This window comes from Parambassis ranga, chromosome 18 (genome assembly GCF_900634625.1).
Source record: "Parambassis ranga chromosome 18, fParRan2.1, whole genome shotgun sequence".
Lineage (NCBI taxonomy): Eukaryota > Metazoa > Chordata > Actinopteri > Ambassidae > Parambassis > Parambassis ranga.
Window position 1 is genome coordinate 3,622,022 of NC_041038.1, and position 24,723 is coordinate 3,646,744.

The following is a 24,723-nucleotide window of genomic DNA, read 5'->3' on the forward strand; positions in this document are numbered from 1 at the left end:
GAGGACAGAGGGGAGCGTGTGTGTGTGTGTGTAACTACTAGTGTGTAAATGGAAGCTGCCAGGGCTGGTGAGTGTACTCTACAATAGTGTGTGTGTCCTTTATTGCTGTCTGATAGAGTGTGATTGTGTGTCTGTTGGCAAGTTTAAGAGTGCACGTTGTGTGTCTGCAGCTGGGAATACCATCAGTTGGTTGAGGGAACAGTGTGGTGTGTGTTTGTCTATGTGTGAACATTCAAGTGTGTGCAGTGGTCCTTGAAGCATGGACGTTTGAGTGCCTTGACCACAGTGTGGTTAATGGTCATTGTGTATGTGTGTACTGTGAGACATGTACTCAGGCATCCATATTTATTTATTCTGGTCTGCAGGCAAATCAGGCCATGTATCCCACCCCGTCAGCCTTTCAAGTGTGATCTCATCGCACATTATTCCCATATGGCAGTACAGTATGGCTGTGCTTGGCATGCCCAGGCCTGTGACCGCTTGTTTGACATGCCACTGTGTCGGCTGGTGTGATGCCATGCTGAACCAACCCATCTGCTCCAGGCCAAGCTGGCACAAGGGAGAACTCATGGGAGAGAAGCAGGAGGAAAAAAGCCTTGGACCTGGGGTTTGGCGTGCCATCCAAAAATCTCCTGAACTCCTGCCCTCGAAACGGTTCATGAAAACAAGGGTGTGATGGACTGTGAGTGCATGATTGTTTTCACTGCAGACTAGGTAAATAGGTAATGAATCAGTTCACCTATTGTTAGAGGCTTGCTGATATCGTTATTAATTTAGCTTTACAGATAATGCTGATGAAGGTTTATATGTTAATGTAAAAATGATAAATGTTCAGTGAGTGTACAGTACAGTCCTTTGTTCCTGATGGCGATCACAAGACTTTAGTTATAGGTTACTCTCCCATTGATTTTTAAGATAGAGTTGTATATAATGTAGGTGGAATGTTGTGGGATTGAGCTTGTGTTGGATTATGTGTGCGTGGGCTCTGGGAGTGGTGTAGGCAATCTGTTGAAGTGTTATGTCAAATAAATTCTAAAACAGAGCTGAATGTGGTGTAATACATGCCTTTTTATTAAATATCAGGTGCATTTTAGTACTATAAACAGTGGTGCAGAAATATAAGACTGAAAAAACATAGAAACATAGAATAAAAATGTTATTGCAGTGGTTTAAAAAACCTAAATAAATAATGCCTCTACAGAGGTGAGCAAGCTGGCCTATCACAGTATCCCAAACTCACACAAATTTGTCTTGCCAGCTGTGAGCTAGCAACCCATCAGTTCTATGAGGCAGTACCACCAGGTAGTGACTTATTTTTATCTTTGTAAATAGTAAAAAGACCATTTGCATGACAAAGAACATATTCAGGACAACACTGTGTCCATAACAACATGCTTAACCTCAGGGTGAGTGTGTGTGTAAATATGTGCAATCTCAGGTTGTTGTTGTCAGTATGTGTTTCAAAACACTTCAGGGGTCCCTCTCAGTGCAGAAATGAGATGTGCAGTATTTATAGGATTTGTTCATTTGGGTGGGAGGAGAGCATTCAACCGTTTGAACTTAAGAGGCAACATGCTGAGAGGCTGTGTTTAAAAAAAAAATCAATAGCAAGTCAAGCGGATTCAGAAGAGATGCAGTTCAGGGGGGTGTTTCAAGCTACCTGCTACCTGGGACACTTGTTTCCGGATTTATGTGTGTTCAGAGGGTTCGTAGTCATTTAAGGGTAAAAGAGAACATATTGAAGGAGGAAGGGGTTGTCAGAGAGAGAGACAGGAACGCATTGCCCACCACATTTCAGTGTGTGTGTGTGTTTCTGTGTATGACAGAGACAGACAAAGAGAGTAGGGATTGGGGTGCGTTCCTCTTCATTACCGACACTAAGGAGCCATGCCAGGAGCACAGATGGCAAAGGAGAGAATGGGCATGGGGGTTGGCACATAAACTCCATCACACACTCACACAGTCAAACCACCATAAAAAAATATGTAATTTAAAAAAAACAAAAATAGGTCCTCGAAGCTCAATATGTTTTCTTAATTATTGTACAAGTCAAACACACATTTGCAGGTGTAGCCCTTCTCTGTTAGACTTATTACTTGGCCACACAAACACGTGCCATCAAGTTACCCTGTGGTGTTCCTGTGCTAGTTTCTTGGCCAGAAAAGCAGCCTTGCTGACGCTGCATCTCTCTCAGTTTTTTGGGGCCATCTCACTTTCTCTAAAACACACACACACACACACACTTTGCCCTCTAATTAAACTCTAACCTCTAACCCGTCGCTACCACCGGTTCTATAACCTATTGACCTAAATTACCATTTTAACAGCACTTTTTTTCTTTTCTTTTTTTAAATAGGTCCCTCCTTCTCTCTTTCATTCTTTTTATCTATCACACACACACATTCTCAGACCCCCTATGGTCCAATTAGGAGCATTGGTCTGTTTGCACAGTAAGAAAACAGGACAACATGTTTGTGTGTGGGAGATGTATCTATTGTGCACAGCATGTGCTGCTCTCCTCTGCAAGGTTGAACGGAAGAGAAAGCTCTCACACACCAAACTTAATCTCTCTCTCTCTCTCTCTCTCACACACACACCTCTCCCACCTCCCACAAATGTACGAAGGAGGAATCGTCAGTAGCCATCAGTACACCTAAGAAACACCCACCAGCTTTTACAGCTTCTGTTATGTTATATGAAAACACCTACAGTGTTTTTTTTTTGCACAGACAATTAGACATAACAAGTATATATTGATACCGTCCTGTGAGTATTGATTGATGCCCATTGCCACAGTCAGCCTCACTCTGGGATAATATGGTTCTTGTACTTTTTTGATGAGATGATATAAATTCCCCCATTTTTTTCCAATGCTTTTTCCAATTGCTCAAATCTAATGATAATAATTATTCTGAACATTTAAATATAAGTAAGTATATGAGAGAACAGAGTGTGTCACCTCTTCCCATACATACGTACACATACAACAGGGTGCATGTGTACGTCTAGACCTCTGTGTGACTGTTCACTGCACAGTATGCTTTCCCAGATGGGCTGCACAACAGGGGTTTGCCTCAGGTCCATCACCTGGTAGTAAAATGCTAATGAGGAACATAAATAAGTTGCACACTCTGACTACACATATTCCCATTTTGATTACAAAACATGTCTGTCTTACTATGCATGGGATTTTTTTTATATTCTTCTCTTTTTTCTGTATGAATCCACAAAGCAGCCAAGCATTATAATTCCCCCTGGTCAGCATTCGGTCTCTCAGGCTGTGTTCTATGCTTCTCTGCTGCTCTGCATGAAAAATCCATTTTCAGTCATCTGGTATCTACCCTCATCTCTGCATTTTCTGTCTTTACCCTCCACCTCTCTCTCATTCTCTCACTCACTCTTTTCAGCATCAGCATTCTCAGTTTTTCCTCAGAGTGGGGCTGCTGAGCCAAGAACAAACCACTGAGGATGTGAATCTTTCTAGAGCCCATTTTAATTAGACTGCAGTCCACAGTTTTATATATTCTTTTCTCTTGTGTGTGCTTGCAAGTGTGCCTACGTGGCTGCCTGCATGTGTATGGTTTTGCAGGAGCTTGTTACCTCAAATGTCCCGAGCACGAGCTGCTCCTGATTATGTTCTCTTCCAGGGAATCACAGAGCTCGAGCCGGCATTCACTACTGGATCCCATTCTTAAAGATGACAGGTTCTGTCAAACCTTGTAAAAGAGAATATGATTCTTCTGTAAAGGGGGATCTACTGTGATGGAACTTGACTAACATAGTAGCTCAGGTTCCTTTGTTTAGTTGAGTCAATGTTGAGTTGGAAAAAGGCAAAGTGGCATATTCAGGACAAAGCATTGCTCTCTAATGTATTCATATCGTCCTGCAAAGGTGGATTGAAGGCTTTCCTCTGCATGCTGTAATGTACACAGACCTGAATCCTAATTGCCCAGTCCAGATCCAGAATGTGAATGAGTAAACTCCATTGTTGGCACAGACACATCATTCATTTCCTGCTAGAAAATGTTGACTTTTTACCTTGCACACACCCTGCAGTTAGCATTGACCCTTACAATCCTAACACTCTAACCACATATGCTTGAGCGACCATGACACCCAGACCGGCCTGGATGGCTCTGCTCCATGTAAAACTGCATGACTGTTGGCTGCATCTGTTGCCCTTCGCTGTTGCACCAGTAGCAAACTAGCCAAAGTTTGCCCGTGGCCTTATCATGCAGGGGCTGACACTACATTGCCCAGCAACAATCATCCCTCTTTGGCCAGCTTTGGTCCCTCTGGCTAGATTTCGGTGTGCTGGTTAGGAAAGTTGACAGGATTTACTGTGCAGCCTTCATCAGTAGGAGGTGATGTCATACACAAGTATCAAAATGAAACACGCCTCGGAGCAGTGCTTTAGTGTTTTTACTTTATTTTGGAGTTTGGATTCGGGAGTCTGAGTATGTGAACAGCATGAACTGGAAGGAGAGAATTCATTCTGCCAGATACTTCTATTTTAAGGGCCTCAGAGTTTTGAGAGTTTACAGATTATCATCAGCGGTCTATGTCTGGATCTCTTTGCCACTCATGCACAGCACGAGAAAACAAATATTTCTCATTTTTATTGTCACAATAGAAATGTTGTCATCAGTGCCCATTGCCAGCTGATGATCAGATTCACTCTCCCGATTTGTTCTGATTAGGGTTTAGACAAAATAATTACACAACTGTACTCGAGCACTCGCTGCTGCAGCAGCAGCCACACCGGCTGAATAGAGAGTGATGGCAACAACCCACAGCCGTCGGCTGAGGGCTTGTGTTGCATTGATCCAATTGCATTAATCAAGGTTGTTTACAGAGAGAACACAGCAACCAATGATGGATGACTGCTGATAATTATGCAACAGCTCTCAAACATCACACCTCTCACTTATGGTGTGCTGACACAGTCAATTGAAAGAATCCACAGTCCTAGCAGTTTTTACTCTGCCAAAGAAATCTACCTGACATCTCTTGACGCAATTATAACGTGTGAGAAAAAAGAGCATGACAGGAACAAAGGAGATAGAGAGATGAATAGAGAGAGCAATCTTCTGTTTATGTGATCATAGCCCTTTGCCCTGCTCATCCCCGAGGCAAAATGACAGGGCACAAATGGCAGGATGAGAATTAATTGCATTTTAATAATTGCCAGCTCTTTTATTAATGAGCCTTTCTTCCTTCTTTGTTTTTTTTTCAGTAATGGGTACTACTACTGCCAGTGGCTGCATTAAAGACTTGTAACTCACTTTACTCTGGACTGGCACACTGACTTGGTTTTCTTGTTTGCAGCTTTACCTGGACAGAAAAGCAGAGTTTTCCTGCCAGCTATACACAGTATGTGGCTCTGAATAAGTCGCTGTCCTACTCTAGTACTGATGGTATTATACTCTGTTTTAATTTCAGTCATTGTGTTTCTACGAACAACAACCTCAGGTTAATTAGACTTGAATCTTTGGACTGCAGTGGCTCCCCCTCACCGTCCCTGTGCCTTACCACAAGTGTTGCTGTTCCTGTGCTCTACACCTTGCCTCTACAACCCATAGGGTCCCTGGCTGCACTTTTACCGTTTGGTTCCTTGGCTAGCCCAACCAGAGCAGCATATATATCTTATGGGCCCCAATTGTTAGTGGTATTATTGCCAAATGGCCCTGGCTATGTGAGCAGCAGTGACTCTTGCTCTCCTGTGGCCAGTAGCAGCCAAGCGAAATAAATATTACATGGACTCCATTCTAAAGGGTAGCTGTTACCATTCATTTGTGCTGCACATGGGGTCTTCTAACTTTTTTCATTCTTACATCAGCCAGGCAGTTCTGCTATGGCTCTGTTGCACTTTGTTTCTTAGTTTGTTTTTTTTTATCTTCATCCGTTTTTATATTTTCCTCCCATACTCCCTTCTATCTTTGGATCAGATTTAACTTCTCGTCTGGCAACTTTCATCCACTCTTGCTGTCTTTGCAGCTGTATAGTAGCCTTTTCCTTTATATTTACTTCACACATGGTGTGATCAAAAGTCTTTCTATCCAATTTCATGTGGCTGAAGACAAAAAGCCCATGAAAAAACAATATAAAAAAAAAAAAAGTAACAGAAGTAAATGGGAAAAGAGTTCTCCAGTGGGCCGTGTGTGTTCTTGGCAGGCAGAGCCATCAATTGATGGGACATTTTTTCCTCCAGACTAAATAATTTCACACAGAAGTGGGAAGGGGACAATCACATTTTGCCAGGCTATATACTATATCATCCACTTGAGCAGCTGGCATAATACACTCTGGGTCCAGCCAGCTCACCAGTTAGAAAAGAGCCTCTGACCCTGGAACTGAAGTGAGATTACAAAATTAGATCATAATAAGCACACATCAAAATAACGGTGCAGGCAACCCAGTATGTTTTAATGTTGTTGTGTCTTTATTTAGCCACCACAATGCCCCTGCCTAAAAGCGAGGTGGCTGAAGGTGGCTTAATGGAAGTGATGGTGTCCTCTGGCACTCTCCCATTTCAGTTTCTCCTCATTATTCCGTTGTTTATAGAATCCTCCTCCTCTCTGATCACTGATCATCACCTCACTGCTGTGAGACTGCACATGCTGCTGTGCACTATGCACTATTGGCTACTGATGCCATGTAAGAAATGCTTTCTTTTTTACTATTATGTGTTTTGAATCCTTAAATAAACCTTTGCACGAATATCAGCCAGCACGGCCTTGATATCTACTACGTCGTTGTCCATTACAGTCTTAATCACAATCTTGTGCTTCTCATGTCACTCCATCTACTCCCCAGCCGTTTGCTATAATGTTGATGCAATATGGCTCTCTCATTGGCAGGATATAAATAGTGTGTTCCCTATGCTGAAACCATGCTTATGTAAATATGTCTCAAATCTCCTCAACGTCATATGCTGCAACATCGGACTGTCTCCTTCAGAATAAAAATAACAGCAAAGGGGGAGAGCAGAGGAGAAGGGAATTGGGAGTAGAGATGTGGAAAAAGGGAATTAAGGGAGGAGAGTGAGTTGGTGTACGAGAGGTTAAACCAGCCGGATCTTATCCATCTACTCTTATATGATGTGAATTATAATATATCCATTGTGCATGAATTGAGACATAAGATGCTCTTTGAAAGCAGAACATGCCTCAGTATCATACTGTAACACTGCATCTGTACTGCTTTCTAACATTCTAGCACCTTGTTAAGCCTACCATCTTGACGTTCTGCTGCAGCATTGTGAGCGTTTTGGTTTTACACTCTGTCTGGATATTTGACTCCTTTTATTTCTGGTACAACTGGATAAGTCATTGCGTGAAAGTGTTTTGCAAACATGCTGGTTTTCTTCTGTCACCTACTGTGTGGAAGCTCTGTGGGTGGGTGGAGGGTTTGTTGAGCACATGGGTAGGCACACACACCACTTCCACTGTGCTGTTTGTGATTTAAATTCCCCTTACAACAGGCAAAGGACCCGAGACACTGTTCGCAGGGCAGAAGCTGAATGACAACGAGTGGCATACAGTGAAGGTGGTGCGAAGAGGCAAGAGCTTACAGCTGTCTGTGGATAATGTCACAGTGGAAGGTTAGTGTGTTTATGACACTGAATGATTAATTTGGGGTGAGACAGTTGATGAAGTCCCTTCAGACTAAACTCCCACTGACATCTTTAAAATGATGCAAATTCCAACCGTGTTGCAACTCCAACCCTTTTATTCAAATGTATTCCGAGCTAAAAGATTGAAACAAATGCCATTTAGAGTCAGCACCAGAGGTTTTCCATGCACATACCTCACTAACTGTGATTGAGCAGCTCTGAAAAAAGTGCAGAGAAAAGGATTCTGCCAACTGCTAAGAAAATAGCAACAGAAGGATGAAAGGTTAAGAGATGAGGCGGAGTCATGGGCACTCTCAATATTCTGGCCTCAGGCAAAAGGATGGCAGGGCAAAGGATGAGAGAGGAGGTGAGAATAGGTGTGAGGTAGATGAAGGAAAAAAGAGTGGGCATGCTGAGGCCAGAAGCAAGAAATGACCCTGTGAAGTTCTGACTTAACAAACTAGTGTATGTGAAAGTAAAAGGAGGAACTGCCCAGGGAGTCCTTGCAGGGCTTGTCAGGCTTTGTTAAATGGGAGCAGTTTAATCAACAGTCTATACGATTGTTACTTATCGCCTTGCAACCAATACTAAATGTGTTAAAAACGTTGAAGCGAGGCAACTGGAACTTTTGAAGCTGCTTGGAGGAGCAGTGAAATGTCTTCAAGAAAACTCTACAAGTCCAGTTGCCTTGCTTCAAACTTTTTGACTGAGAATCTTTGTCAAAATGTCTTAATAAAATGTGTTATGGAGAGCTTGTTGACTAACAATGAAAGCACATACAGCACACCTACACACACAAACGTTGTCAAACAATAATCTCTTTTAAAATTTAATGTAATGTATTGTTAATACAGTTGTTTTTTGTCTGTCATTTTAGGCCAGATGACTGGTGCTCACACACGTCTTGAGTTCCACAACATTGAGACAGGCATCATGACAGAGCGCCGCTTCATATCCGTGGTGCCCTCAAACTTCATTGGCCATCTCCAGGGCCTGAACTTCAATGGGGCTCCATATCTAGACCAGTGTAAAAATGGGGACATCTCCTACTGCGAGCTCAACGCCCGCTTTGGCATGCGCCACATCATTGCGGATCCGGTGACGTTTCGAACGAAAGGCAGCTACTTAGCATTAGCCACGTTACAAGCTTACGCCTCCATGCACCTCTTCTTTCAGTTTAAAACCACCACGCCTGATGGCCTAATACTCTTCAACTCTGGAGATGGAAGTGACTTCATAGTCGTGGAACTGGTGAAAGGGTGAGTTGCACCCTTTTCAATAAGCTAAACTGAAAATCTTCCTATGACCTAGATAAGAGGCTCTCCATTATGTAACTGGTAAAAGTTATATATATATATATATATATATATATATATATATATATATATATTATATTGCCTCGGTGTGAGCAGATTGTAATATCTTATCTAAATCTTAAAAAAAAAACACACAGAATGAACATAGGGAAGCCAATTGCAATTGCCTTAAGGCACGTGTCGCCATTTGCAAGGTTTTATGATTCTTAAATTTAGAACTATGCTAGCTTTTTAGCTAATAAATTGGATGTTGTTTATTTGTGCTTTTCCACTCCATATTGCTATTTACAGAACCCGACCTTACCTTCATATGTACTCATATAGTATATGAGTATAAAACCACATTTCCTCACCCAGTCGCAAGCTATGAGGTACAGTGAGGGGGTAGCTGTATTTCTTTGCAAGCTTTTATTTATTAAAGTTAGGGCACAAATCAGTGAGTCATTCACTGCTGCCATGAGTGGGCTGGATCTAAGGGAGTTTGGTGTATGTTGGTGAGTAATCCTAATCAGTGATCTTCAAAGCTACATACGCTACAGCCTGTTATTGACTGGTAAACAGAAACTTTGTTCCCATTTTTCTTGAAAACTCTGTAATCTGCTAACAGTGCAGTTATAAATACTCGTAAAAGTAAGCACAAACCTTGAATAAAGTGGTTAAACTTGTGAATAGTATCACCCTGAAAGCTGTTCATAATTAGAGTATGAAAAAGAGGCTTTTGCTTGTGTATCTGTTTTTTCTGTAGTGCTCCGTATTTAGCACTGTTACAACACAAAAGCCTGAGCTGCTTCTGCCACATAAAGACAAGAGGCTCCATAAAGGAATTAGAATCGAGGTAGAAAACACATACCTTGAATGAAACAGCCACAATAGCCTTAACCCAAAAAAAACAAAAGACAGCCATATTTGTCTGAGGGAGGGAACTGTGCCACCTCATCTGCCTGTAGGCAAACAGGGACTTTTGGACAAAAGCAGGCTTCTATATTTACATGTCAAACCACGGAGAAAACAAAACCTCTGGCCCATGTGAAGCCACAATAACTGTTAATATAGGTGTCTGTAAAAATGTGTTCATAGAGAATAGGATGGAGATGAATAAGAGAAAGTATGAGAATAAATGTCATCCAAACACTTCATTACAACAGTAGGAGATTGAGTGCTGTTGGTTGTGACCTGTCATCAGCGCGTCCTCGAAATGTTTTGATATCAGGGCTACCGCTGTTCATATTTTGTAAAAAAAAACAAACAAACAAAAAACAAACAACAACAACAACAACAAAAAAAACTGAAGCACAATGATTCAGCTTGAGCCTTTTAATGACTGCTATGTATTTACATGTATAATGACCACACTGTGTTTTCTTTCTTTCACAGGTATGTCCACTATGTTTTTGACCTCGGCAATGGGCCATCACTCATGAAGGGCAACTCTGATAAACCGCTCAATGACAACCAGTGGCACAACGTGGTGGTATCCCGGGATGCCAACAATGTACATACACTGAAGATCGACTCACGCACCGTTACTCAGCACTCCAATGGAGCCCGTAACCTGGACCTCAAAGGTAGGCCATCCTGCCAACATTGCCGCTAACAGGAAAAGAACGACTACAGTGTCATCCTTGGTTTGTCCTTGTTGGAAAGTAGCAATGAATGAATCTATCTAGATTCCTGTGCTGGATACCCATTGCTTTTCTATGAGGAATCCTTGCACTCTGTTGCCTACGTTAGTATTTATGCAAAATATATAGTTTTATTTTTCAGATTTCCAGCTCCATGTGTCTTGACCTCTAGGTTTAAACGTATTTTCCAAACAAGAGTGGACAGTGGTAGAAATAAAACCTAACAAAAACCCTTTCTAACCTTCCTCTTCCTCACCTTGAAAGATACGCTCTTCAGCAAATACTGGCTTTAGAAAGAGCTGGACAATAACAGAGCAATATCCTATACCAATTGGGATCCCAATATGATCTAAATCCACCATCACAGACCAAAAAAATAAGAAACAAAAAGAATTGGACCAAAAACAATAACAGCTTATCACTTTGTCCATCTGTGCGTTTTACTTTTTATGCTTTCACTAGCTTGTTTCCACTGAGCTGCCTGTCTGACAGAAAACAGTTACACTGGTTGCACATGGCTTTTACCCTCTATGCGATGACTATCTTTTGATGGTGGCACCTTTACGTCTTTGACTTCAATATACCCTGCCCTTGTGAATCAAAATAACAGCCGTAGTTACGAAGCACTTAAGGGTGAATAGGTATCTCAGGTCGGCTCAAAAGCTGAGACTGGAAGCTTGGGTAATTGTAGGTTTAAGACCTTAAAAGTCAGGTTTTTCTTATGTGTTATTTGGATGCTAGAGAGAAGTTGGTTTGTAGGGAGTGACAGGCAGAGAACTGAACACTAGGTGGACAACAGAGGGGCAGGGCTAGAGGTCTACATTCATTAATAATAAGTTTAGATGAGCCACACTGTGTAAATCATATCAGATGTCAGGGTGAGTCTTTGGGTCTCTAAAGACTGTGATGAGTCAAGAGATCAAAAATCAACCTGGGCTATTTCAGGAAGACATGATTTACTGACTGGCTTAGCCCTTTCTTTCCAATTTGTCCTTTGCAAAGATACATAGTGCCCTTAAAAATGTTATTCATAAGGTGGATGTGGGGTATAAGTGAATGGCACTATGCCAGTGTCCTCACTTTACCTTACCTAAGTTACAGGCAAGGTTTACAGCTCAAACTTTCAAAAGCACGAAACACAGCAGCTCTAGTGTTTTTACTCCCCCCCCCCCTAAGGTGAAGACATGAAGTAAATGTCTTCACCTTAGTGCCAAAAGCTGCAGTGCCTTGAATGGCTGCTTGAGGCTGGCTCGATAAGTCAAGGGTCAGATCCCCTTAACTGCTAGCTACCTGGGCATTGAAGAACATCCACAGACCTTGTTGTCAGCAAAAAGATCTTTTAATGTAGGAACTCTTATCTACTTTGTAACCATGTCACTGTACAGTGGGTGTGTGCATCTACCCACGATGACAGGCTTGCAGTGTTTGCAATGGGTGGATGCATGCTGCTCTCTGTGCAGTGATATGATTACCAGATCTAGATTGGTAGAAAACAGCTCCTCCATGAAACTCAATATTGGAGAAAGGGCGGATATATCTACAGCTGACATTTCCAAAAATGCTGCAATTCATACCAAACCAAATAACCCCGCAGCCCCCCCAAAATATGAATATTTAATAATAGGATGAGCTGTCCTTTTAGATACCTAAAAGTTATGAATGATTTAGTAATTAAATGGCAGTTGGGTGCCAACTCAGATTGCTAACTGTCTGCTAATGCAGTCACCTTACCACCTCAGCTCCCCTTGCACTCCAACTTTTCGGCCAAGTTTAGATTAACAGCAGTTTGTTGGCTTCAGTTGCTGGCCCTGAGACCAACACATAGAGTGTTTACACTGAACATTAAAACTGAGAATGATACATGCAGTCAGTAGTCTGGTCTCAAAAATGTCACAATGCCACACACTGCTCTTAAGAGGGATATAATGCATCATTACTTTGTGCTCATTTGACATGATTGTCAATCAAATCGCTGACTTAATGAATGGGATCAGAAAGTGTTGGGCTTCAATGATAAACCATTTTTTATAGTAAAGGTTTGATCCAGGAGAAATTTAAGTGGACTTACTGGATGCCTGCTTTAAGGGTTTTTGAGTATAGTAAGCTGCTGCTTAATTGTGTATTCACTGTGCATTGTGTGTCTGACAAAATAAAACACACAACTCTTGGTTATCCAGGCATGCACAAATCTGACTAGCGATCTCCTACAGTAAAGTAATTAAGGTCCTTTAATTAAGAGGGTTTGTCTTTTGATTGATTGCTTCTGTCTAGGATGTGGCAAAGACTGCTGTCAATCAACTCTGAGATTAGACAGGAGAACCATTAAGAGGCTGACATGTTTTTTTTTTTTTGTGTGTGTGTTTGTGTCTTGTTTTTTAGTCCTGCCGGTGTTTGGACCATGTTGTTTTGATTCCATATCCTCATTTGTAACCACATTGAATTGTATCCTACCTAATTAAGGAGAATTTCTTTTAACTAACCATCAAACTGAAGGCACGCAAGCCCTCGGCTGTCATTATATTTTACAAAATATAAACACAACATGTCTTCCCACTGCTGAGGAAAAATGTTTGCCAGGTAATATTATGGGTTTTCCCTCACTTGACTGATTAATAGATAAATTGAACCATCACCAGGGTTGTTTTTCTATATCTGAACAACACTTACCTGTAGTGGATGGAGATCAAGGCAGCTTGGTGCCAGCTTGGACAGTAATAGTTGTAAATCTTGATCCAGAGGGCCATATAGACGTTGAAGGGGGTGTCTCTACCCACAATTCCCTTGTCTAATTGCAGATTCAAACCCTTCTCTGCAGTTCCACACTGACAATTCCCACAGCCACGATGAAGTAAAAACCTCAAACACTGATAACACCAAAGCAAGGAACAGATTGTAACATGTATACAGGTAGAAAAAGACCAGTAAAAACAGTACATACAACTTGACAGACCTGATTTCTTTTTCCTTTTATATTTGTTTACATATATCCTTGCTTTGTGGGTTTTGAGGGTTCAGTCGTCACACTCAAAGGCTTGTAAATCGAACAGAAGAAATAGCAACAATGAGCCATTTCTCACAATCTCTTTGCTCTGTTTTAATGCCATTTCAGCCTGCATTTCAAAGGAAAAAAGAAACAATTCTCTGAGCTTTATCTGTGTAATTGTGCAGAGAAAATGGGGAAAATGGGTTTTGTGCTCTGTGTCTTCCTCCTCTTTGTTTTTGGACAGGCAAAAAAATCTTCAAGGCATCCCTCTTTGTCAGCTAAAGTATGGTGAGGGAACAACATGCACAACCCACGAGGATAGCACTGACTGGATATAGTTTGTGTTGAGAATGCAGCTCTCAGAGCAAGACATGTTGAAAATATACCATACAGAGATCATGGCTCTGCCAGTTCTGATGATAATCTGCAGAACACAGAGGAAAAAGCGGTTATTAACTCTTTTTTGTCTTAAATCCACTGTTACAATTGGCTGGTCATTCATACAATTTCCTTTGTTACACTGTTATTGTTGGTGGAACAGAGCACAGATTGTGTTTAGCTGAATATGATGTTGAAATGAAGGCTGTTTTTAGAATTTCAGCAGATCTGAATTCACATGTAACCATTATTGACTATGAATGATAATGAAAGATGGAGGCATATATAACCCAAACCATGATGTCATCCTAAAATTAACCAACTTGTTTTAAATTACAATTTTTTATTTGCATATGGAGCTCAATATTGAGATCCAATTGCCAGTGTTCACAACACACACATGGAAGTGCATGCTGATGTTAGCTGTGGGCTGATGTGCTTAATGCCATCCACTGCTTATCTGATCACACAGGATGCAATGTAGGACCTCGCCTATTTCTATCTAGTGATGTTATTTATATATTATATTAATACATTTTACATATTTCTTACAATCTTAGGTTATGGTCTTGGGGATCTTTTTTTTCAGTAATGAACTGGTATTGGTAACCAGTACCTACCCCTAGGTTATGTTTTGATTCATGAAATAATGGTGTTCATTATCACAGCATAAATTTAAATATGAACAAAGATTTCCCTCATCAGACACATCCACTTAATCTCTGCAGGGAGGTGTCAAACAGCCTTTTGTTTGATGCTTCACGTTGTGAGGCATTTGTCTGGCTCAGTATGTTTTTTTGTTATTTTTTATTTTAATGTTTCCACGTGGATGTGAGAAGGACTCTTAGCTTTAACAAAAAATAGTGTTTTTTTATATACTTGTGTTTTATAGGTACCAGGTGTTGCCCATATAATTTTAATATCAGTAATTACTACATGCATTTTGAGGCTTCAATATAATTATATGAACAACACTGTCACCCAGAAGACAAGCAGCCTCCTCCTGGGAAGATAGCAGGAACAATTAGTAGCATCCTCCTTTGCGACAGGAAGCAAGAGGGTTTATATGATATGTTTTCATTTTGCCAAACCAGTTATTACCACACGGGGTGGACAGAGGCTAATAGACCACCATTTGTTAATGCTAATTATAGCCGTTACAACAATTAATTTAACAAGGATGTATTGATTATTAATTCATTAGTGCTACACATAAACCAAGGACACTTAAGGTTAATTAGTGAATGTTCTTTGACTAAAGTCAATGAGAATATATTCCCTTCCCTGTCTCCTGAACATCTTTTACTAATTAATGTCACTACCACAGCATAGCAACACATGTGAGAGAATGTAAGATGTCACTTGAGTGAAGTGCAGTGTATAAAAATGATAATGGCACTAAAATCGCATTCATGCCTAATTTTGTTTTCAATTTAGAGCAGCGGTAGGTCACCTGTGCTATGATTTACATTTGCATCATGTAAAGCTGTTTTCCTATGTAAAATGAGAAGTTACATAGATGTACTATATTAAAAACGCAGGCCTCACAAGAGAAATGAAAGGAATAAGTTTAGGTCAGGTGATTTTCTTTCTTTTTTTCACTTTATTCATGTCTCTTTGTAATGTTGGCAAATTGCTTGAGGTGCTAGAATATCCCTCTTCTGCAGGATTATGGAGAATGTGAGTTGACTTGTAATTTAGCATGTACACATGCATTCATAGTGACATCCATAAATATCATCTGCTCAACAGCTTTACACTTGTGCAGGCCCTATATCATCATGCTCCCACTTGTGTGCTCTTCTGACTATGAATTCATTGTGGTAGTTATGCGATGAAATAAGCTTGCTGGAACCCACCGGAAACACGCATCTATACTTTGGTCTCATTTGACCCAAGCATGTGCTCTGAATGCTCTGAATGTGCAGTATTCTTTTTTATGATTTTAAACAGTGTTTTCTCTCATTTTGGGGGGCTTAAGATCAAGATATTTATTTTCTTGGATGCATTAAATAGAGGTTGATACAATGTCCTTTATACTGTTTGAGCTGTCACAGGAACACTTGATTACCAGTGCTATGGCTTCTTCTGTACCACCTGATGTATCTGTTGATACTGGCATGGGGCTCCTCCTTTGTATTAATATATTCAGGATAGTGTTTCCAATATAGTTTGTTCTTGTGTTTTTCTCTGCTTAGTGCAGTAGGGCCAGCAGCAGGAGAGCAGAGATGTTCAGGCTATTCTGTGTCCACTAACATTGACCAGCTCCCGCCTCCCGTGGTCACATATGTGGCTGTGCCTTGGCAAAACTCTAAAGTGAGGTGCTAAACTACATAATAATTGTTTTTTTAGGACAGCAACAGAGCTACTTTGAGCCTTCTCACCAGTTACTCAGTCAATACCCTGCAGAGAAGGTCATTACTAAATGTTGATTTGGTAAAATGGGACCTACCACTGGAGCCAGGCCGGGGGCTGAATTTCACCCCAGAGTGCCTGGTGGCCTCAGTGACCACAGATCCTGCCAGACTGAGCCTGAAATGATGCTGTGAGATGAAATGTGCACCCACCACCTAGTTAGCCCAGTGTAGTGGACACTAGCTTTACTTGTCTACCTTTCTGGGACATCAATGATACAGGTATTGCTCAACAACAGCAACAGATTTTGAACTGAATGTAGTAAATAGAAGTGTTGGACAGGTAGAGGAAGAGGCAAAACTAAGCATCTATTGGCCTCAGGGAAAACAACCTGTTTTTACTATGCAAAGAACTTGACAGTGTCAACGATATAAATGGCATTGTTAAATACACTGATGAGAAAAATCAACAACAGTAGAGCAAATCTTCTGAGGCCTGTTTTTTTTAGGTTGAAGAGATGCAGGGAGGAGAAGTAAACTGTTATAGTATATTCAGGCAGTGCCTGTCCCTTTCTTTTGAAGATGCCTGCTAATGAGGCATGCTTGTGTAGAATTGTAAAGAGATGACATTGAATGTGTTCCATTTTCCAACAAAAGCAGAACAAATTGAAACACAATATGGAGGAGATGTTTGGCAACACACAGAGAGGAGGAGAGAAAGACAAACAGGTACACACAATTTAATGAGCTCTGCTCATGCCAGCAGAAAAATTGAGATTAGCTGTTTGATCATCCCAAAGCATTTTTTCTTCTTTTTCTTTTTTTTCTGATTAATATCAGTGACTGACAAACCAAACTAGGCTTGTAGCTAATCCTGCCATAAAACCAGAAACTTTCCGTGCCTCAGAACAGACCAGAAAGCGAATTTATACTGGATGTTCAGCAGAGGTATATGTGATGGTCTGCAGCAGCAGATTAATTGTCTGAATGAGGCAGCTTGGTGTTACCCTTTTAAAAATCCTTTATTTAGCCATATCATGAGTTGACAATGACATATCAGGATCAAACTGACACTTTGAAAATTGTCATTTTTTTAAGATGAAAACCTGTCCAACCAGAAACACTAACACTCCTGTTTTGTTGGGCTGGACCAACACATGCCACAATGGGGAGCTAGATATGAAAGCTGCACACAGATTGCTTAATAACCATGAGCATGAGGCGTTTTGCTCTGAAGGGGTTACAAGCAAGATTATTTTAATATACAGGATGGCCTAATGTTGCTTACATTGTGTAATAAGTGGTGTGTAGGGGATTAGCATTCTCTTGTCATATCCTTTTGCTGTAAGAGGATCAAGATGAGCAAATGTGCTTCTGCACAGGGACCTCGATCCATTGTCTTGTTGAAGAACACAGCAGTGTGGGTGTAAACGTTGGTAAACTTTGTGATAATTCACACCTTAGATAACATGAACATGACTTACCTATTTCGGCCCTGACACAGTCACTTAATGAGTTTTATACGGTCTTGTTGATATATACTGTGCAATGTTTGGCCTTGAATGCTACTATTGTAAGGCCAACAATGGCTTGCTTCAGTCACTCGTCAGGCAGTGCATCATCATTACCACTGTGCCTGTTCCCTGTCTTTTTATTGAGTACTCTCAGTGTCAGCAGTGCATTACCATTTGTTTTGTTAGGATGGGCATAAGACATCTAAATGTAGTCATCCTCTGACAATATATTATTACATCCTGATGGTTTCCTTTGCTTCCATTACATTTTGTAGGGATAAAATGTAATTACTGTAATGCCAGGATCTGCTCTGTTATATAAGAAGAATACGTCTCTCCATCTCTTGTTCTTCTCATACATCTATAGAGTCATCTCAATGTGATTGTGAGCATTTAAACCTTTAAACCCGGGATCTCTGCCGCAATAAAGAACCGTCACGTCTACTAAGTAAAGGACTGGCAGAGCTGTAATCACACTGAAAAAAAAAAATCTTAGTCAAGCAGAGGAAATTGAAACACCATTCAATGGCAATAGAATGAGAGTATTTTAAATCTATGGGGAAAATACAACTGCTGTGTCATGCAGCACAGACGTATTTCTCTTCTGTTCTTGACCTTTTTAAGTGCACCACACGAGTACCAAAGATATTCTAGGAAATCTTCTTGAAGCATATACCTGCAACAGTGAGCTACACTACTCCAAGTTTGTAACATTACTCCATTCATCCCCACACAGCACTCTGCCTTCCTCATGTGTGACATTTACTCACATATACTTCTGTAGGGATTCTGTCCATAGTGTTGTTTGGCTTCACTAACCTTAGTCTTTGATACTTGTTCTGATGATGTTGATTGGTATTTTCCTGTTCATGTGCTCCTTTGTGATCTGTTAGCTTAGACCTTTGTGAGCACAAACAGTTATCCGGAGTGGAAGTCAGGCTTTGTTTGAAAGAAAAGTGAGAACTCTCTGTGTACAGGTTGTATTACAACATGAGTGTTGTATTCAATTTCCTCTTCAGCGCTGCCTCACTTTGCACCTGCTGCAGGATTGTGAATGACAGGGAGGGAGGATGCAGTGTAATGAAGATCTGCCAAAGCAGTGCCTGAAACCATTTGCATAATAATAACTAAACAAATCACATGCAGCATAACTGGATTAGTGCCTCACATCAGACAGTATAAATGTCTCCTGCCGTTTCCTCAGCCTCGTGCATGGCACGTTTTCCTCTGAAGCTTTATGAAGGTGAGGACAGTTAGGGAGATGCTGAGTTCATTTATGGTGCAGTATTAATTTGCCACAATCTACATTCTATTGCAGTTGATTATCTTTCCCGCATCACAGGTCGTATCTCCTTCCTTAACATGTTTAGTCAACATCATTAATTGAACAATAATTCAATAATGAAACAATGATTACATTTTTATATACATCATCATTTCACTATGACAGATATAGTGTAAACATTAGAGATCCTTCACATAGTCCTTCACAAAGCCTCTTCTCCCCCTCCAGAATCCTTTTGTTTCCTTTTGATTCATTTCCCTCCCATGTCCTTCTCTATCCCCTCCATTTTCTGCTCAGTGTCTTTGCTTTCTCAATAAATGATGGGCTAGGTAGCTTGAGTGCTGCGATAGAGCAGTGTGTTTAGCTTTTTTTTCTCAGTCTGACTTGTCTTACATTACAATTTACTGTGGCATTACTCAGAACTTTGGCCATTCTCCCACCTTATTCTTTCACCCACTTCATGACTCCCTTTCATCCAGAGCCAGCCTCCTCACCAGAACTGGAGGCCAGACAGAGACAGCGCTACTTGGATAGTGCGTGTCTGTGCACATTTTCTGCACCAGCCTCTCTGCAGACCCAGGCAAAACTGAGAAAAAAATATAAATTAGACAAATAAATTAAGCCCCTAATTAAACATTCTAAGTATGAAACCAGAGCAATCTGCAAGATCAAGCTAAGCTAGCAGTTGAAAGCGAACAGCAATAAGAACAGATATGATTGGCTGAATGTGATTCAAGATATATGTGACAACAAGTTGACCTCTTAGGGTGTTTTGTGTAACACTGCTGGGACACCTTGGGTCCTGCATTTCAGCATGTACCATCATGTAACCCTTCATGGCATTAGGCATATCGTTTTAAAGTTGTGGCTTAATGGTGTTAACAACACACAAACAGACATATAGAGAGAGATAGAAAGGGGCTTAAAATCTGGTGTATGCAAACAAAAGAGCAGAAGAATGGTATCTGTTTTATAATGATGCATTCATAACACCTTCTGGCAGAGGGACCATTAAAGAAGCTTGATTGCAGTACCTGCAGGTGCAGTGTAAGAGACCTTTTAGATACTAAAATGGCAACCATTTTAAAAAGAAAATAGGAGATGGTGCAATTAGTACAGAGAGACATCACAAAATTTTCTGTTGCATAACAAAATAAAATGGTTTGTGTGACTATGTGGCAACATAAAAGAACTATTATGATGTAAGTGTTGTATGAAATTAACAGAGTGTAAGTGGATTAGATCCACTGCTGTGTCAGTTATAGAAACTTTTCAATCGTCTCTCCGCATTACGCTCCTAGATTTTCAAAAACAAATAACAGCTTTGAATTTATCACACTTAGTTGAAGGGTTATTTGGAGTCAAATGCGTCTGGCTTTCTTTCACATTGTAATGAATCCCTGAGGTCTCATTGACTGGCCTGCACTCACCTGGTAATAATGCCCCTGATGAATGCATTATTGTCATGGGAGTGTTTATTTTGTCCACACTCACAGGCCAACTTCTCCATCTTTTCATGAGTGACAGATGAAAAGAGGTTGAAGGAGAAAAGCTGTTATTCAGATACTCAGATATATTACTGGTTGTATAAACACCCAATAAATACTAGCTGTCTCTCATTCTTTGATCAGGAAGGGAGGTCAGGGATGTTACTGGCTACAGCATGACAAGAGGATTTCTCTATTCCCATAGCAACCAAGAAGTCAGCAGTACTCAGTGCAGGGAAGGGTAGTGCATTGTTGGCATGAGAAAAGGCAGGGTCATTCTTGTATATCATGACAGGAAACAGTGCAAATGCAATTCAACCGATGACCTCCTTGTAGCCTTATGACTTCACTGTTACTTTCTCCGTCCTTAATAGGCCTGTATCTGGCCAAATTTAGCTGCGCTCTAAATCACTCTCACAGGATTACTCTCCAATGCCTCTTGCAAGACATTGCACCATTCTGTGCTTTTTGCATCTGCTCTTTAAGTGGGTTCCCCCTAATTAAGATCACCTGGCACACTGACAACCATGTCTAAGTTAGGTTATTAAAAAAAAAAACTCAAAAACTTTATTAAAGAGATTGTTTATCTAGCAAAAATCCTGCTCATGTTTCAGTTGCATAATAACTTGGAACAAAGTGTATAGCAATTCCCACAACAGCAACGCTGACAGACATCACAAACAAAGTGACAGGACAGAACAAAACAGCTTTCTTGTTCCTTTAAATAACTCATCACACATTTTTTTGTGTGTTTTCCATGGAAAGGAAAGCACACCTTAAAATAAGCTTTAAACATTTAAATAGATTTAATGAAGTTATTTTTACTTTCAGTTATTTGTGTGGATTCCTCTTATGTTGATTAACAAAAGAATGGAGTGAAAGATGTTGTGAACAATAGACTACACTGTCTGATTCACAGGTAGCCAGGTGTCAAATACATAACAGCCTTAAACAGAAATCCTTTGACCCCACAGTCAGTCTGTTATTGATGGAAAAAACCCAGACAGTCTCACTTGAAGACCTCATCAAGTGCACATTCAACTTCGCCCACTTCTGACAAGTGCAATGGAAACTACACCTGTAAAACATTCAACTGACCTACATCATTTATGGAAGAATAAGACAAAGAGACAGGGACGGGGATAGGAGAAAGACACGCCGAGGATACTGTGAAGTCAGAAAGTAAGGATGAAAAATGAGAGGGCAGGGAGATAAAGACAAATATCAGGAAAATGGAGAGAGAGAGGTTGGTGAAGTGCAGTAGGAGAGCCCAGCCAAGGCAAAGCAAAAGGACAATGGATACAGAGTGATATTTCATAGAGGGAGAATGGAAGCATGAAAGTGTGTAATGATGCCTGTCTGTGTCACCATTCAATCTTTCAGGAAGTGTCACATGCTCTCACAGGTGGCACCTACTCTGCTAAAGCCTGCTCAAGAGTTTAAAGTCAGGTTACATGTTTTATTCTTTATGCTTTGAAATAAATGAGCTTAGGTGCTTTCACTTAGGTAACTCAAGGGTTAGTTGCAGTTTAGATAATTCCATAACACTGTATTAATTAGCATTACAGTGCACCTGGGAAAATAACAGTAGTGGTTTATTTTTTTGGGTGGTTAAAATTACATGAACATCATCTCCGTTGCTAGCTTGCAGTATCCATTAACTTGATATATGTGTGAGTGAAACTAAGGTTGGCAATAAGCCCTTTAAACAGACATGCAGTATGCATGTACACATATATTATGTACAGTATGTCAGGTGTATCATCTTTGAAACATTCTCTTCCACTCCGCCCAAGTTGTCTACAATCTATTTAGCACCTTGAGTAAGTTTGACTTTTGCTGTTGTCACTCAAACAGCAAACATTCGAGTGAATCAATTGTTTTTGATGTGTAGGTATATGCACTAAAACACATAATGCACATCAACTATAAAATGTTCAACATATGCTTACTGTTAAAATACATAATTACAGCTAATGAGATTTGTTCTGGCAGCTGCACAAGTCTCATCTTTGCTGTTGCTCAAGTAGCAATAATGAGCTGATAGCAAAAACTGATGTCTCCGTCTTGATCTATCCTGCTCGGTGTGCTTATGTTAAAATTTATACATGAATTTTAAAGACTTTTTGTTATGATTGTCGTGCTGCCATGCAAAAACTGTAATCACTGCATGATGGACAAAATCAAACATTGCAAGCCTCTTATTTAAGATAGTAATCAAAGCTTCATTTATCATTGGCTAACCATTGGATTTGAATATTGACGGCCTGTTATTGGTGAAGGCAGGCTTTTGTTTTTTTGGCCTTGTACTGACTTAAAGAGAGACAAAGAGTGAGAGTGCATGTCAGCACTTGCAGTTACAGTAGACCTGAGCAATACAAACACACCTGTCACATTTATATCAAGTAATTATCGCTTTAGTCACTGTCAGTATTTGTTTTTTTGTTCCTGCCGCAGATTTCTAAACAACCACTATATCATTTGTTTTCAGTGACACACATCCAAACCACAGAGACGTAACACACAACATAATTATACAACTATAATTTAGCATCAGCAATTAACGCACAAGCAGCGTCAACATTTATTCTCTACACCAGTCATCTTGTTGTGGCGTCTTTGCAGATTGGAGCGCCTCTGTAATTAGCAATCACAGATTCCCTGCATCTTCCTGCTGGCTGCCATTGTCCCAACCCTTCCTTGTAACACACACCACCCTTACCTCACAGCCATTCATTTGCACATCCTGCAGCTGGTGTGCGTGTGTGTTTGCATGCATTTTTGTGTTTCTCATCAGTAATCATTCAATCTCTGTCAATTAGAGGCAGCATGATAGTGAAGCAAAACAAGCAACTGAAAGAGGAGAGAGCGAGGGACTCGAGGGGGAGGCAGAGATTGTTAACGGAGCATTTAATGAAAGTTAATGGCCGGCTTTGTGTTCACTAGGGAATTGGCAAGAGGGAGTCTGGGTATTGTTTAGAGATCACACCAGGCATTGTTCCATCATGTCATATTCTCATTATCAGACTCCTCTTAAAGATAGATATAAATAATATATATCAAAGTATTGCAAGATATGGGCAAAAAGCACAATACCATCACTTCACTTGGGAGCCAATTACAGGAGAGGATGAAATACAGGCCCTGTCTTTAACTGACAAGGTGTACTGACCGAATATAATAAATAGCTTAGCACTGCTATCAGATTCAAACAGTGTGCATGAAAAAGTAAACTTTCCCACAATAGAAAAATCCAAACTCCACAGATGCAAAAGAATTCCAGATATCAAACTATGATGGACGTCCTGGGTTTACACACATAATATTCCTCTTCCAGATAACACACATGCTTACCCACCTTTGGTGCAAAAGCAAACTTATGTACATTTCTTACATTGGTTATAATAAATGATTGATTCCACAGTGATATTATAATGCCTTCAATTTGTATCACATATTTCTTCAATCTTGCATTCGATTGAATAGAGGAAAGCACTCAGCGGCCTCTTTTGTATCACCATGCTCACCGTGCTGAACAAGAGTGGAATTTAGCAAATTCTCTGTCTGTGATGTTTTTCTGTCTCTCAGCTTGATGCATTGATCTTCTGATGGTGTGGTCACTTTCTGCCTGTCTGATCGTGCTTTGAATATAACCTATCCAGTTTCCACAAAGCATTTTAGAGTGTCATGCGCTGCTGTATTAGCCTTCAGTCTAACCTTCAGATTCGACACAGATTCGAAAGCCTCTGTTTGCTTAGAATAACAATATGACAGCAGAGGCTTTCACTTGTATTTCTGAAGTCCATGTTTCTGTTATTTTAATGCTGCTTTGTAAGAGAAGTGGATTTAATCATAAAGCTTTGACCAGATTTTCACTTAAAGATCACAGAATTGAGGTGTATGTACACTTATTAGCAGATGTTAAAACAAACACCGGATTTAAACACTGCATGTCTAACAAAATAAGCCTGCCTTTGACTTGGACGTTTGAATTCGTCCACCTCACTGAGTTGACTGATTTGTCCTGTCTCTACTAAGTTGAAAAAGCAATCGGTCCAGTGATGCTGTGGCAGTGGCTAACGATTAGCCAATCAACAGCATGAGTGAAACTAGCAGTTGTAGGTGGATACTTTGGTAAGGGAAAATCAATTTCCATCCAACCCACACAA

The 24,723-nt window shown here is 40.4% G+C and overlaps 1 protein-coding gene across 1 annotated transcript in view; it reads left to right on the forward strand.

Moving 5' to 3' along the window:
* nrxn2b (neurexin 2b) overlaps nucleotides 1-24,723 on the forward strand; it is a 437,176-nt gene that overhangs the window by 180,008 nt on the left and 232,445 nt on the right. Inside the window, exons 11-13 of the mRNA XM_028428850.1 lie at nucleotides 7,484-7,603; nucleotides 8,493-8,874; nucleotides 10,306-10,496. Of these exons, the coding sequence (XP_028284651.1) occupies nucleotides 7,484-7,603; nucleotides 8,493-8,874; nucleotides 10,306-10,496 (693 nt within the window). The remainder of the gene's footprint in view (nucleotides 1-7,483; nucleotides 7,604-8,492; nucleotides 8,875-10,305; nucleotides 10,497-24,723) is intronic.